Raw genomic sequence first — 15,619 nt, 5'->3', positions numbered from 1 at the left:
TGTTCAGTAGGTGTTCTGTAGGAGTTGTTCCACATGTAGACGTATTTTTGATGTATTTGTGGGGAGGAAGGTGATCTCCACATCTTACTCCTCTGCCATATTGAAGGTCTCTTTAATTTAATTTCTAAAAATTCCTGCTTATGACTCATTTAGAGGACATAAGACCACAATAAATTGGCCTTATAAACTGCTTATAAACTCACCCAGAGGCCAGAGCAAAAACTAACACCATTAAAACCAAAATAACACTATTTACAATAACCAAGACATGGAAACAACCTAAATGTCCATCAACAGATAGATGGATAAAGAAGATGTGATGTATACATACAATGGAATATTACTCAGCCATAAAAAATAATGAAATAATGCCATTTGCAGCAACATGGATGGACCTAGAGATTATCATACTAAGTGAAATAAGTCAGACTGAGAAAGACAAATATTATATGATATCACTTATATATAGACTCTAAAATACAACACAAATGATATTATTTATGAAACAGAAACAGATTCACAGACATAGACAACAAACTTATGGTTACCAAAGTGGGAGGGATAAATTGGGAGTTCATGATTAAAATATACACACTGCTATATATAAAATAGATATACATCAAGGACCTTCTGTATAGTACAAGGAACTACACTCAATATCTTGTAATAACCTATAATGGAAAAGAATCTAAAAAAGAATATATATATATATATGTATAACTGAATCACTTTGCTGTATACCTGAAATTAACACAACACTGTAAATCAACTACATTTCAATAAAAATTTAAAAAAAACAAAGATTCATGTGGTCTGGGTATAAATAACTCCTAAAGCATGCATGACTTTTCTCAGTGTGCTGGTATCTTTCTGTAGATTGTTGTTTCAGAGTGTGACATAGATGGCAAGGGTGAGTCGTTTGGACCAAATGCCACCTAGAAAACTCTAGGCCAAGAACGATATTTTTTCTGTCTTCGGGGAAAATGATGAAGTTGATTTTAAGACAGTGACTCCTACTTGTTCAGGCAAGTGGTGGAGAGAGGAACACATCTAACAAAACAAGAGATTGAAAAATATGTCTCTATTTCCCTTTGGCCTAAAATCAATGACACACAGTCAGAGACACATAAGAGACCATAAGAGACATGTGCCCCAGCCTAGAGCTTGACCAGTGGCCTCACCAGACAGGTCTGGGTTAGCAGTGTGAAATGGAGAGGTGTGTAAGTCATTCCAACTCCTCTGCAGTTAAAGTATGCGTAAACACAACAGAATGAGCTTGTACACATGTCCATTGTGTTCCACTAATATCAGCTGACTTTGCATTTTTTGGAAATTCTGGTTTACAGAATATAGTATCATGGGTAGGATTTTCAGATATCTGAGACTTTTCTCTGTTTTTTTCCCTTCTAAAAAAATATATTTATAGAGTGCTTAGGATATGCTAGGCACTGTGAAATTTTTATTTAATTCTCTCAAAAACCTTATAAGGTTATAGTTTATTATAACAATTTTATAAATTTTTAGATAATGTAACAGAGGCATGGGAGAGACTCAGAATCACAGAGCTAACAAATGGTATAGACTGACCTCAAACTCCAAAAGTTCTGCTCATAACTGTTCCACTGTTCCATAATGCCTAGAGAAGAAAATACTGCAAATTTTATTTAACGGCTTACTTTTGGAAGAAAATTTTCTTTAGTAGCTTCAATCACTAGGAATAGCATTGACTGAGACCCTTGTTCTTCAAACCAAGTCCTGGGCCTTTGGCAAGGTGGCTACTGTATCCCTTAATGTGTCTGTTCCACACTCAAATCTGATGAGCAGTTCTTCTGAAGGTGTTACACAGAGCTGGGTGCAAATCCTGCCTCTACCACTTACAGGCTGTCTTTTCTTGACCAAGTCATTTGCCCCCTCCAAGCCTCAGCTTGCTCATCTGTAAAATGGGTGCAATGATAATTTCATCCTTATAGTGCTGTGTGGAATATTAAATGAGAGGAGATAGGCATGAAGCTGAGCACAAGACCTGAAGCATACTGGATGCTCAATTCAATACTGAGAAAATGGAAAAATTGAAAAAGAAAGCATTGCCAGACTCATAGGAAGTCTTATAAAAAAGGTTAACTTGAAAAATATCTGCTGCAGTCCTTGTGGACAGAAATGTACATATAAAGTAGCCACAATTGTCCATATAGCTTGCCTATAGAGAACACATGGCTAATTTTGGCACCTGTACAAATTCCAAGGCAGACCACAAGATAACTCATGCATATCTTGAGATTTCTCACAAATACCATAGCTCCACAGCATATGTAATCCCAGTCCAGATGGCTCAATCTCCCTCAATTCCCTTTCCACCTCCGCTTCTCCCAAAAGTTACTGGAGTACACCTGGCCCTGTGGCTTAAATCTCAGCCGAAATTAGGCTAATCCCTGGGGGCACTTCCCTGGAAATCCAGCTGCATCCGTCATTCCTTTCAAGCCATAACAAGTGAGCAAACCCTTCCTCCTCTGCCATTCTGAGGAAATTCTTCCACAGAGTTAGAGATAAGAATTTGGCATGGTGACATTTCCAGAAAATACACAACATTGCTCTGAGCTGTGGGTAACCTTTATCCACACTTCTGCCAGATTTTCTTGAAGGAAAATGTTTTTAAAGGCCCAATCTTTCCTAATAAGATAATTTAGACTCAAAGCAGAATAATCATAGGTGATTATTTAGTGTTTGACTAAATTTTAAAGTTCAGCATTTAACTTCTTTGATTCTCATGCTAATCCTGTAATAGGTAGAAAACCTATTTTTAGAGATTTTAGAGGTAAAATATACCTCTTTAGAAAATAGTTCTGCTGGGTACTTTGGAAAAGGATTGAGATTTTGCTCATTTATAAAGAGAAAACGGGAAAAAAAGAGTACTATTTCTGGTGTGGGCAATGTATGAAAAAATATTTTACTAACATGATAAGTCAACCCTTCCTCTTATTTTAATGAAGTATAGTTTAGTTACAATATTATATTAGTTTCAGTTGTACAACATAGTGGTTCAATATTTTTATAGATTATATTTCATTTAAAGTTATTATAAAATATTTGCTATATTCCCTGTGCTGTACAATATATCCTTGTAGCTTATTTACTTTATACATAGTAGTTTGTACCTCTTAATCCCCTACCTCTATCTTGCCCCTTCCCCCTTCCCTCTCTTCACTGGTAACCACTGGTTTGTTCTCTGTATCTGTGAGTTTGTTTCATTACATTCATTTATTTGTTTTATTTTTTAGATTCCACATAAAAGTAGAAACATACAACATTTGTCTTTGTATGACTTATTTCACTAAGCATGGTATCCTCCAGGTCCATCTATGTTGTTGCAAATGGCAAAATTTCATTTTTTTTTATGATTGAGTAATATTTCATGTGTGTGTGTGTATGTATATGTATATATATATATATATATATATATATATATATATATATATATATATGTAATGTCTTCTTTATCCATTCGTCATATGGTGGACACTTAAGTTGCTTCCATATCTTGGCTATTGTAAATAATGCTGCTATGAACATTGGGGTGCATGTATCTTTTCAAATTAGTGTCTTCACTTTCCTCAGATACATACCCAGGAATGGGATTGCTGGATCATATGGTAGTTCTGTTTCTAGTTTTTTTGTGTGTGGAACCTCCATACCATTTTCCATAGTGGCTGCACCAATTTACATTCCCACCAACAGTGTAGGAGGGTTCTCTTTTCTTCACATCCTCACCAGCATTTGTTATTTGTGACTCTTTGATGATGGCTATTATGACAGGTGTGAAGTGATATCTCACTGTGGTTTTGATCTGTATTTCTCTGATGATTAGCAATGTTGATCATCTTTACATGTGCCTGTTGGCCATCTGTATGTCTTCTTTGTAAAAAAGGTCTCTTCAGGTTTTCTGCTCTTTTTTTGATTGGATTGTTTTTTTGATATCAAGTTCTACGAGCCCTTTATATATGTTGAATATTAACCCCTTATCAGTCATATCATTTGCAAATATTTTCTCCCATTCAGTAAGCTGTATTTTTGTTTTGTCGATGGCTTCCTTTGCGGTGCAAAAGCTTTTAAGTTTCATTAGGTCCCATTTCTTTATTTTTGCTTTCTTTTTTCTTTGCCTTAGGAGCCAGATCAAAAAATTATTGCTACAATTTATGTCAAAGAGTGTTTTGCCTATGTTCTCTTGTAGGAATTTTGTGGTTTCTGGTCTTATATTGAAGTGTTTAATCCATTTTGAGCTTATTTTAATATATGGTATGAGGAAATTTTCTAATTTCATTGTTTTACATGTAGCTGTCCAGTTTTCCCAGTACCACTTATTGAAGAGGCTCTTTTCTCCATTGTATATTCTTGCCTCCTTTGTTGTAGACTAATTAACCATAAGTGTGTGGGCTTATTTCTGGGCTCTCTATTCTGTTCCATTGATCTATGTGTCTGTTTTTGTGCCAGTACCTTGCTGTTTTGATTATTGTAGCTTTGTAGTATAGTCTGAAGTCTGGGATGGTGGTATCTCCAGCTTTGTCCTTTTTTCTCAATATTGCTTTGGTTATTCAGGATCTTTTGTGGTTTCACATGAATTTTAGGGTTATTTGTTCTAGTTTTGTGAAAAATGTCATAGATATTTTGGTAGAGATTGCATTAAATCCATAGATTGCTTTGGATAGTGTGGACATTTTAACAATATTAATTCTTCTAATCTACAAACACAGGCTATCTTTCCATTTATTTGTATCACCTTTAATTTCCTTCATTCATCAATGTTTTATAGTTTTCAAGGTATAGGTCTTTCACCTCCATGGCTAAGTTTATTCCTAGGTATTTTATTCTTTTTGATGTGATTTTAAACAGGATTGTTTTCCTGCTTTCTCTTTCTGAGAGTTCATTATTAGTGTATAGAAAAGCAACAGATTTCTGTATACTAATCTTGTATCATGCAACTTTACTGAATTCATTTATTAGTTCTAATGGTTTTTTGGTGGAGACTTTAGAGTTTTCCATATATAGTGTAGTGTCATCTACAAACTGTGACAATTTTACTTCTTCCCATCCAATTTGGATGCCTTTTATTTCTTTTTCTTGTCTGATTACTGTCACTAGGATTTCCAATACTATGTTAAATAGAAGTGGCAAGAGTGGATATCCTTGTCTTGTTCCTGAATTTAGAGTAAAACCTTTCAGCTTTTCATCATTGCATATGATGTTAGCTGTGGGCTTGTCATAAATGACCTTTATTATGTTAAGATATGTTTCCTGCATATCCACAGTTTTTGCTTTGTTTTGTTTTGTTTGCTTTTAATTTATTTTTTTAAATTGAAGTATAGTTGATTTACAATGTTGTGTTATTTTCAGGTGTAGATCAAACTGATTCACTTATGTGTGTGTGTGTGTTTTATACATATATATAGATTTTTTCAGATTCTTTTCCCATATAGGTTATTACAAAATATTGAGTATAGTTCCCTGTGCTATAAAGTTTTTATCATGAGTGTATGTTGAATTTTGTCAAATGCTTTTTGCATCTATTGAGGTGATCATGTGATTTTTGTCCTTCCTTTTGTTAATGTGGTGTATCACACTGATTGATTTGTGAATATTGAGCCATTGTTGTGTCCCTGGCATAAATCCCACTTGATCATGGTGTATGATCCTTTTTATATATTGTTGAATTAGGTTTGCTACTATTTTGTTGAGGATTTTTGCATCTATATTCATCAGAGATATTGGCCAGTAATTTTCTTTTTTTTGTAGTGTCTTTTTCTGGTTTTGGTATCAGGGTAATTTTGGCCTCCTGCAATGAATTTGGGAGTGTTCCCTCCTCTTCAATTTTTTGGAATAGTTTGAGAAGGATAGGTATTAGCACTTTGTTGTATGTTTGGTAGAATTCCCCCATGAAGCTGATCAGTTCTGGACATTTGTTTGCTGGGAGCTTTTTGATTACTAATTCAATTTTAATACTAGTGACCACTCTGTTCAGACTGTGTATTTTTTCCTGATTCAGTCTTGGAAGATTGTATGTTTCTAGGAATTTATCCATTTCTTCTAGGTTGTCTAATTTGTTGACATGTAACTGGTTTTTTTTTCTTTAATTTTTATTGGAGTATAGTTGATTTACGATGTTGTGTTACTTTCTGCTGTACAGCAAAGTGAATCAGTTATACATATACATATATCCACTCTTTTTTTAGATTCTTTTTCCATATAAGTCATTACAGAGTATTGAGTAGAGTTCCCTGTGTGATATAGTAAGTCTTTATTAGTTATCTATTTTATATATAGTAGTATGTATGACATGTAACTATTGATTGTAGTATCTCATGATGTTTTGTATCTCTGTGATATCAGTTGTAATTTCTCCTTTTTCATTTCTACCCCTTCCTCTTCTACCAGAACTTTTATGAAATAATTTTCCTTATGTTTTAACAAAGTGTGTTGATTGGCCTTTTTTAAAAAGCCAAAATGGAGATCCTGGTGGCAGAGCAGGTAATGATTAGTAAATTCCAGGATTGTAAACTCAAAAGGAAAGAAATGTCCATTTAACTAATCTTCACACATCCTGATACACTATTGCCAAGAACTCTAGAAGAGGTTTTGGCAGTATTTTAGGGCTAAAGTATATTACATTGCATCCATTGCATAGACAAATATATTTATGCTTTTGTCTGCACTTCCACTTTTATATTTAGTAATTAAGAATCTTGATATTGATCAAAAATTCTAAGAATTTGAAACTAGGTTCTTGGTGGAGGATTGGAGGTCCATGGATTTCAAACAGCTCATGAAATGTAAAATCCTGTTCAATGACTATGAATGTATTGATAAAGGAAAAGTCTGGTACATTAATGACCAGTTCTTAGTCCTTTGTAAGAAGGGAGAGAATATAGGAATATCTCAAACAAGATGGTTAGTTCTCATCTATTAGAAATGCCCAAGGTGAAGTAATAGGAACTGGATTTACCTACCAATTGAAATAACAAAAAGAAATATATATATATATATATATATATATATATATATATATATATATGAAATGAAACAACAATTGTCAGGACACTGGACTTCAAGAAATAAAAGTGATCCCTGAGAGATGAGAAACCAATGAGATGAACCCTATGATTTCTCCACCTTACTGCCAAGAGAGAGTTTCCAGGCCATGGTTCAGGAAGGGGAATTCAGGTGGAACCCAGTATACTCCTTGAGATGAGGAAACAGAGCTGAGAGTTCAGGGAGAACAAGGTGGTAAGAGTTCACAGGACAGAACACCAGAGAGGAGAGAGCTGTGCAGAGAGAGAAACCCAGAGCTCTACAGAGGATGCTCCTTCATCATTCATCAGAGTGCTGATAGCATGAGCATGTGAGGAAATGACCTGAGCATGGGGGAACATTCTTCTGAAAGAATTAGAGGATAATGCCCATTGCTCACAGGACCAGGGATAGTGCCTGTTACCACCAGCGAGACTGGAAAAACTCATAATTCATAGAGTACTGGGAAGAAAATTCAGGAAGGTCTTGCTTCAGTAGTGGGGAATAAATAGCCTTAAATTAAGTACCACTCTGCACATACCTAACAAATCATAACAGCAAGACCCAAAAAGATCAAACCATTTTCATGTAACTTGTCTCCCAAAACAAATCATATGGATATTTATAAGAATATAAAACTATCCCATATCCAACAAGGCAAATTTCATAATGTCTGGCATAAAAAGCAGAAAGAACCCATCATCAAAAGTACAATCACTCAAAACCAAATCAGAACTGACAAAGATGTTAGAATTAACAAAGAAATTAAAACAGTTATTGTAACTATACTCCATATGTTAAAAAGTTAAGCAGAGACATGGAAAATGTAAAAAAAAAAAAATTAAATAGAATTTGTAGAGATGAAAGCTGCAGTGCCTAGGATGAACAATACACTGGATGGGATTAATGGAAAATTAGATTTGATAAAAGAAAAGACTAGTGACCTTGAAGATGTAGCCATAGAAATTATCCAAAATAAAACTCAAGGAGAATAAAGACTTTAAAAAAAAAAAGAAAATATCCTCAGTGGGTTTCAATACCTCTCTCAATAACTGACAAAAGAATAGACAGAAAATCAGCAGGAATATCGTAGGCCTGAACAACAGTATCAGTTAATTTGACCTAATTGATATTAATAGAACACTGCACACAAAATAGCAAATACACATTCTTTTCAAGTACATGTGAAACATTTACCAAGACAGACCATACTGTAGACCATAAAACAATTCTCAAAATTGGAAAGGTTTCAAATCATTCCAAGTATATTCTCTGACCAAAACAGAATTAAGTTGAAATCAATAGTAGGAAGATCTTTGAAAAATCCCCAAGTATTTGGAAACTAAATAAAGCACTTGTAAATAATCCATGGTCAAAGAAAAAAGCAAAGGCAAAATTAGCAAGTATTTTGAAATAGATGAAAATAAAATCACAATATACTAGAATTTGTGAGATTCCACTAAAGCAGTACTTAGGATGTCATTCATAGCATTAAATGCCTATACTGGTAAAGAAGAAAGTTTTCAAATCAATGACCTCAACTTTCATCTTAAGAAATTAGAAAAAGAAGAACAAGTTAAACCTAAGGTAAGGAGAAGAAAGGAAGTAATAAAATTAAAGCAGAACTCAATGAAATAGAAAAGAGAAAAATCAATAAAACCAAAAGTGGTTTTTTGATAAGATCAACTAAATTGATAAATCCATAGTCAAACTCACCAGTAAAAAAGAAATTACACAAATTACCAATATCAGGAATGAGAGAGGAGAAATATTCTACAGATATTAAAAGGATAATCAGGGAATATTATAAGCAGTTTTTGCCTATAAGTTAGAGATTTTAGGTGAAATAGGCAAATTAGTTGCAATGCACGAATTACCAAGCCTCACTCAAGGAAAAGTAACCTAAATATTCCTAAACCTATTAAAGAAATTGAATTTGTAGTTCAAAACTTTCCATAAAGAAAACTCCAAGTCCAGATGACTTCACTGGTGACTTCAACAAAACATTTAAGGAAGAAATAATATCAATTCTACATAAACTCTTCCAGAATATTAAATAGGAAGGAATGCTTACAAACTCATTCTTTGAGGCCAAAACCAGACAAAGACATTACAAGTAAAGGAAACTACAGACCAACATTCCTCGTGAACATAGGTGCAAAAATTCTAAACAAAATGTTAGCAAATCAAGGGATTAACCAAGATGGCGGAGTAGAAGGACGTGCTCTCACTCCCTCTTGCGAGAGCACCAGAATCACAACTGGCTGCTGGACAATCATTGACAGGAAGACCCTGGACTTCACCAAGGAGGATACCCCACGTCCAAGGACAGAGGAGAAGCCACAGTGAGACGGTAGGAGGGGCTCAATCAGAGTAAAATCAAATCCCATAACTGCTAGGTGGGTGGCTCACAGACTGGCGAACACTTATACCACAGAAGTCCACCCACTGGAGTGAAGGTTCTGAGCCCCACGTCAGGCTTCCCAACCTGGGGGTCTGGCTACGGGAGGAGGAATTCCTAGAGAATCAGACTTTGAAGCCTAGTGGGAATTGATTGCAGGACTTTGACAGGACTGGGGGAAACAGAGACCCCACTCTTGGAGGGCACACACAAAGTAATGTGTGCATCGGGACCCAGGGGAAGGAGCAGTGACCCCAGGGGGAGACTGAACCAGACCTGCCTGCTGGTGTTGGGGGGTCTCCTGCAGAGGTGGGGGGTGGCTCTGTTTCACCGTGGGGATAAGGACACTGGCAGCAGAGGTTCTGGGAAGTTCTCCTTGGCGTGAGCCCTCCCAGAGTCTGCCATTAACCCCACCAAAGAGCACTGGTAGGCTCCAGTGTTGGGTTGCCTCAGGCAAAACAACCAACAGGGAGGGAACCCAGCCCCACCCATCAACAGTCAAGTGGATTAAGGTTTTACTGAGCTCTGACCACCACAGCAACAGTCAGCTCTACCCACCACCAGAGCCTCCCATCAAGCCTCTTAGATAGCCTCAACCACCAGAGGGCAGACAACAGAAGCAAGAAAAACTACAATCCTGCAGCCTGTGGACCAAAAACCACAGTTACAGAAAGGTAGAGAAGATGAAAAGGCAGAGGGCTATGTACCAGATGAAGGAACAAGAAAAAACCCCAGAAAAACAACTAAATGAAGTGGAGATAGGCAACCTTCCAGAAAAAGAATTCAGAATAATGATAGTGAAGATGATCCAGGACCTCGGAATAAGAATGGAGGCAAAGATTGAGAAGATGCAAGAAATGATTAACAAAGACCTAGAAGAATTAAAGAACAAACAAACAGAGATGACCAATACAATAACTGAAATGAAAACTACACTAGAAGGAATCAGTAGCAGAATAACTGAGGCAGAAGAACGGATAAGTGACCTGGAAGACAGAATGGTGGAATTCACTGCTGCGGAACAGACTAAAGAAAAAAGAATGAAAAGAAATGAAGACAGCCTAAGAGACCTCTGGGACAACATTAAACGCAACAACATTCGCATTATAGGGGTCCCAGAAGGAGAAGAGAGAGAGAAAGGACCAGAGAAAATATTTGAAGAGATTATAGTCGAAAACTTCCCTAACATGGGAAGGGAAATAGCCACCCAAGTCCAGGAAGCGCAGAGAGTCCCATACAGAATAAACCCAAGGAGAAACACGCCGAGACACATAGTAATTAAAGTGGCAAAAATTAAAGACAAAGAAAAATTATTGAAAGCAGCAAGGGAAAAACGACAAATAACATACAAGGGAACTCCCATAAGGTTAACAGCTGATTTCTCAGCAGAAACTCTGCAAGCCAGAAGGGAGTGGCATGATATACTTAAAGTGATGAAAGGGAAGAACCTACAACCAAGATTACTCTACCCGGCAAGGATCTCATTTAGATTTGATGGAGAAAATGTTAGCAAATCAAATGCAACCATATTAGCTTGATGTGGCAATCATTATACAAGGTATATTTATATCAAAACATTGTACACTTTATTATTAATTTTTTTATTCAATTTTTAAAATTTTTTATTGAAATATAGTTGATTCACAATGTTGTGTTAGCTTCAGGTGTACAGCAAAGTAATTCAGTTATACATACATATATATGTGTATCTATATATTCTTTTAAAAATCCTTTTCTAGTATAGGTTATTACAAGATATTGAGTATAGTTCCCTGTGCTATACAGTAGGCCCTTGTTGATTATCTATTTTACATATAGTAGTGTGTATATGTTAATCCCAAACTCCTAATTTATCCCTCGCCCCTCGCTTTCCCCTTTGGTAACCATAAGTTTCTTTTCTGTGTCTGTGAGTCTATTTCTGTTTTTGTAAATAAGTTCATTTGTATCATTGTTTTAGATTCCACATATAAGCAATATTATATGATGTTTGTCTTTCTCTGTCTGACTTACTTCACTAAGTATGATCATCTCTAGATCCATCCATGTTGCTGCAAGTGGCATTATTTTATTCTTTTTTATGGCTGAGTACTGTTCTATTGTGTATATATACCATATCTTCTTTATCCATTCATTTGTCTATGGACACTTAGGTTGCTTCCATGTCTTGGTTATTGTAAATAGTGCTGCCATGAACATTGGTGTGCATGTATCCTTTCGAATTATAGTTTTCTCCAGATATATGCCCAGGAGTAGGATCACTGGATCATATGGTGGTTCTATGTTTAGTTTTTTAAAGAACCTCCATACTGTTCTCCATAATGGCTGCACCCATTTACATTCCCATCGGCAATGTAGGAGGGTTCCTTTTTCTCCACACCCTCTCTAGCATTTCTTATTTGTATACTTTTTGATGAACGTTGTACACTTTAAATATATACAAATTTTATTTGTCAGAAAAAAATCCTACAATAGATAAAAAAAGATAATGTGGAGTTGACCCCAGGAATGCAGAGATCATTGAGCATTCAGAAGTCATCTGATAGTATTTGTCTTGTTAATAACATTATCCCTGGTGTTGTTTTTCTGCATTCTATTTCAATATTAAACTTTTGTGGCATTTATACAGGTTAATCAATTCATTTGTGAGGGTGGTTGCTGTGAGGATTAAATAAAGTAATAGATGCAAAGCATGAATAATGGGCCAAGCACAATTGGACAGTAATAAGTTTTTGCCAGTTAGGAATCTAATTCTTGCTTGATTAGGTTCACAAACATACTTCTTTCATAGAAAAAAAAAAGAATATTGACCACGTCCTCTTGTCTTTCTGAGCTGACATTTCCTGTTGTGACCTCACCAACCAGCCATCGTCCCCATGATTGTAGACATGGTTTCATGACCCTTTAGAGCAGAGCCACTTGAAGTGCTGGCCTCCAACAAGATAAGAAGTTAGCATCAGAGTGTAACTGGGGCACTGTTTCCTTCCTTGAGAAGGTCTTGATACAAAAAATAAATAAATAAAATAAAATCAGATGAAATAATTTGTGTGCTTAGTGATGTAGTTGACTTACATCATGGTGCAAACTTCTTATCTTGTCATGGGCCAATAAGCTGTTTGCGGACTGGTACTTTGAGTACCAAGGTCTTAGAGTATGTCATGTCTTACACAGAATTTGGATTCTAAAGTCAGCATTTATACTTCTTCTCATGACATCATACTATGGTGCATATTTTAAGCATGTATATAAAGATGTCATCAATAAATGTGACTTTGACATATTTACTTTTCTCTTGGGGTCATTATGTATAATGAAATCTCATGCAGTATGTACTCCAAATTTTGTAACCATGTGGCATGCACTAAAAATCACTGTATGTTTTTCACCTTGCATATGAAAATAGCTGGAGGATCCATCAATCCTTTGACAAAGATCAGAGATGGGGTAGCAAATAGGTTTCTTCACATGTGACAATACCTGTCAAGTGGTAATGGCTCTCCACACACTGTGTAGAGATGTACTTAGAGAATGCATCTGGGAACAAGTACTGATATTGATTAGTAACGTACACCATGGGTGTGGGAATGAAGTATGACAACACCTCATGCTGTGTATTGCCATTCTTGGCTAGGAGTTTCAAGGTTTTCCTTCTACTAAAAATAGTGACTTGAGTTATTCTGTTTCAGGACAGGAAAACCGTGGCAGAAAAGAAGAACCAGGTCCTACTTATGAACTTAGAGATGCCGCTCTTCAAGAATATTACATGGATGTGGCTTTTCTCATAGATGCTTCCCAAAGAATAGGAAATGATGAGTTTAAGGAAGTGAAAGCTTTTATAACCTCAGTGCTTGATTACTTTCACCTGGCCCCAGATCCACTGACCTCCACCTTGGGAGACAGAGTGGCAGTCCTGACCTACTCTCCTCCAGGCTATATGCCCAACACAGAAGAATGCCCCATCTACCTAGAATTTGATTTGGTTACTTATAACAGTATACACCAAATGAAACATCATCTCCAAGACTCCCTTCAGCAGCTTAATGGAGATGTTTTTATTGGCCATGCCTTACAGTGGACAATTGACAATGTCTTTGTAGGAATCCCCAACCTGAGGAAAAACAAAGTTATCTTTGTTATATCTGCTGGTGAAACCAACCCTTTAGACAAGGGAGTCTTAAGAAATGTATCTCTGAGAGCCAAGTGTCAGGGCTACTCCATATTTGTGTTTTCCTTTGGTCCTCTACACAATGACAAGGAATTAGAAGAATTAGCCAGCCACCCACTGGATCATCACTTAGTCCAGCTTGGCCGAACCCACAAGCCAGATTTGAACTATATCATCAAATATGTCAAGCCATTTGTCCATTCAATCAGACGTAAGTCATTTAAGTTTTTCTCTTCTGTTGCTTTTCCAATAGATACCTCTTTGTACAATCCACCAGTTGACTTAGTAACATGATTCTCACTTGTCAAGAGTGGTGGAGTCTAGGTGTGAGTAGGAGGCAATGAGAAAACCACAGAGAAAATCCCAGGTCCTAGTGACCTTGAGCTCTGCTGTCCCACTGTCAGGGTCTTTGCCAGAAAGTGAAAAGTGTCTTTTAATCCTAATCTGTGTTTACTATGTGCCAAGTTTTTTAAAGGATTGTATCATTTAATCCTCAGGACAGCCCTCTAAGGAAAGTAGAATTATTCCCATTTTACAAGTGAGAAAACTGAGGTTCACAGACATTAAATCAATTGCTCAAAAGCTGACAGTTAATAGTTGGCAAATTCTAGACTCAATCCTATGCATTGTGACCCCAGAGCTGTGCTCTAATCCATTAAACTATACATCAATTACTAAAGCTTTAATAAACGATTACAGTGGTATCACTGTAATGAATAATACCCCACTCCCACCACCCTCCACCTACTCCAAGGACTTCTGTTTCATCTTGTCACTGTAAATCAACTTTGCTTCTGACTTGAATTCTTAAGAGCCATGGGGACAAATCTCTTCTAGAGCCTCTGTCTCAGACAGCTGGTTCAGGCACGGCCAGGCAAGGGGTTTAAGGGAGTCTTTTCACAGTAGGCATTTGAGAGAGACTGCCCAGTCTCTGTCCATGAGCTGTAATTCCAGGCATGATTATAGTAGCAAACCTAAGAGCTTGTAGCATCAAGCAAGTCCGGGCCTGTGCCAGGAATTAGGAGTGTGACAGAGGCCACCCTGAATGGTTGTCTGTAGCTACTGCAAGTTTAATGGGGAATCAGAGAGATGCAGATTTTCTGGCACTCATAAAGCCCAGGGCTCATGGAACCCTCAGCATCTTGGCACTCAGAATTTATATTTAGTGGCAAGCTTGTCACTTGCAAAAAAAAAAAAAAATGATGCTTTCTTCCAACCTCAAAATAAATAGGGCAGACAATTTCAATAGTAATACTGTCTTCTAGAAACATCTTCCTTTTAGAGTGAGAGAGCCGGATGTTATAAGGGATTAAGAGACATCCTTGAATTATATTGCAAGCCTGTGACACACAGAGCATGAGAATTTTTGACTCAATCACTGCTATATCTCACTGACTTTGCCAACAAGGTATTGCAAAGTCAGAAGGTTCATACTTTGCTGAGTCCCTTATAAAATTAACTTGCTCTTGGAAACACCTCCAACCACAGGAAAAGATGAACTGACTTTGGGTGATAGAATATGGAAGGATAAAATTTAGGCTAACCACCCACTCTCTCTCCAGGTGCCATCAACAAATATCCCCCTGCAGATATGAGACCCAAATGTGTTAACATCACCTCTCCCAACCCAGAGAATGGTGGCACAGAAAACACTGTATTGTGAGTTGACAAATTCACAATTTGGGTAATACTACCACTGGAAACAGTCCTTAAGAAAATAATTTGAAAGAAATGGCATTTTAGTTTTCAGGATGCAAGTTTCGTTGTGGGGTGTGTGGGTGTGTGTGTGGGGGGGGTGTGTTTTAAATGTTCCTGATTTGTGACAACACCACAGATCTGGTGTTAATAGTACATAGAATATGATCCATATTTGAAAGAACCATGTTTCCAATTTTGTAGCTTTTATGAAAAAAGAGACCCCTATTAATACCTTATTAGTAACTATATCATATCATTCAAATATTGGGTACTGTTAAAACAGAAAACATACAATATCAAAG

The 15,619-nt window shown here is 36.5% G+C and overlaps 1 protein-coding gene across 1 annotated transcript in view; it reads left to right on the top strand.

The window, feature by feature from the left end:
• COL6A5 (collagen type VI alpha 5 chain) overlaps positions 1 to 15,282 on the top strand; it is a 111,513-nt gene extending 96,231 nt beyond the window's left edge. The window contains exons 38-39 of the mRNA XM_059921933.1: positions 13,141 to 13,830; positions 15,182 to 15,282. Coding sequence (XP_059777916.1) covers positions 13,141 to 13,830; positions 15,182 to 15,282 — 791 coding nt within the window. The remainder of the gene's footprint in view (positions 1 to 13,140; positions 13,831 to 15,181) is intronic.
• Positions 15,283 to 15,619: the final 337 nt, after the last annotated feature.

Source organism: Balaenoptera ricei, chromosome 4 (genome assembly GCF_028023285.1).
Source record: "Balaenoptera ricei isolate mBalRic1 chromosome 4, mBalRic1.hap2, whole genome shotgun sequence".
Taxonomy (NCBI): domain Eukaryota; kingdom Metazoa; phylum Chordata; class Mammalia; order Artiodactyla; family Balaenopteridae; genus Balaenoptera; species Balaenoptera ricei.
This window is presented reverse-complemented; position numbering and strand designations above follow the sequence as displayed.